General features: G+C 45.9%; 1 protein-coding gene across 1 annotated transcript in view; it reads left to right on the forward strand.

The window, feature by feature from the left end:
• The window catches only part of LOC106809642 (neuroendocrine convertase 1-like), an 80,935-nt gene that overhangs the window by 61,109 nt on the left and 18,305 nt on the right, over positions 1 to 1,521 (forward strand). Inside the window, exon 7 of the mRNA XM_014812805.1 lies at positions 1,269 to 1,441. Coding sequence (XP_014668291.1) covers positions 1,269 to 1,441 — 173 coding nt within the window. The remainder of the gene's footprint in view (positions 1 to 1,268; positions 1,442 to 1,521) is intronic.

Below are 1,521 nucleotides of genomic sequence, written 5' to 3' on the forward strand. Positions count from 1 at the left end.
CTCTCTCTCTCTGTCTCTCTCTCTCTCTCTCTCTCTCTCTCTCTCTATCTCTCTCTCACACACACACACACTCTTTCTCTTTCTTTCCCTCTCTGTTCTCTCATATTCGCACGCGCGCACGCACGCATGTACACTTACTGCTTGCCATCTCTCATTCTCGCACGTACATGCTCCGTCTCTCGATCAACCACACGTGTCTTTGTTTTTATGTTTCTTTTTCTCCCCCTTTGTTCTCTTCCTCTCCCTTTCCCCTTCTCTCTCGTTCTATCTCGCATTCCCTCTCTCTTTCTATCTCCCCACACATGCACACCTACCCACTGTCTTTTTTCTCTGTCCTTGACAAAACTCGTTTACGTTATGTTCCCCCTCTCTCCCTCATTACTATTTCAGTCCTACTTACTATAGCACGCCCCCTTGACTTTTGGTCGCGCAATATAATTTTTCGCATGCATTCCTTTTCTCACACACTGTCTCTATCGGCCATCTTGCATTCACGCCTCTCTCCCGCTGAGAGGGTCTATGTCCCCCAGGGTACTGTCGGAACGTACCCTGGGTACGGACTGGTATACCGGAACGTACCCTGCTACTAAATACTACTATCTAATATGCCGGGTCGTACCTCGCCTACTAACGAGTCTAGGGAGTCGCCTACGCCTACTCCCTAACCCTAACCCTAACACTAACACTAACCCTAACCCTAACCCTAACCCTAACCCTAACCATATCAGCTAGATAGTTACCAGGGTACGTTCCGGTATACTGGACCGTACCCAGGGTACGTTCCGGCAGTACCCTGGGGGACATAGACCCTATGAGCTTCTCTCCCTGTGTCTAATATAATTTGTCACTGTCTACTAAACGTACTAGAAGCACTTGTTCCTTCAATCATTTCTTATAACAATATTCTCCTTAACTCCATGATAACTCCTGATAGCTTTCATTTTTTTACCATATCGTTCCATTTATCCACGACCTTTTTGTTCCTCAAACCTACCTTCCATTCCATACGTAAGCTCTATACATATATTTCCACTTGCTTCACTGATCTCTTACCTTATAATTAACCCACTCTATCCATCCTGAGGGTTAAGATCGTTTAGATTTCTAGCTCTATCGATCATCACGCACAGTTACATTATTTGATACAGATTTATTATCATGTAATTATCGGTCTCATTATCGTCTATTTGCTTAATCCGGTTTGGAAACAAAACTGGCGTTGTTAGTGTGGTCATGCATATTTTAACCGTGGTAATTAACTTGTGCAGGTATTCGGATGTTGGATGGATCTGTGACCGATCGCATTGAAGCTGAAGCATTAGTGTTCAATCTGTCGCATGTCGACATCTACAGCGCCTCCTGGGGGCCAAGTGACGACGGGCGCACTGTAGATGGACCAGGGCGGCTCGCTAGTGAAGCGTTCGAAATAGGCATTACAAAGGTGCCCACACGTGTGTGTGTGTGTGTGTGTGTGTGTGTGTGTGTGTGTGTGTGTGTGTGTGTGTGTGTGTGTGTGTGTGT

Source organism: Priapulus caudatus, unplaced genomic scaffold (genome assembly GCF_000485595.1).
Source record: "Priapulus caudatus unplaced genomic scaffold, Priapulus_caudatus-5.0.1 Scaffold371, whole genome shotgun sequence".
Classification (NCBI taxonomy): Eukaryota; Metazoa; Priapulida; class Priapulimorpha; order Priapulimorphida; family Priapulidae; genus Priapulus; species Priapulus caudatus.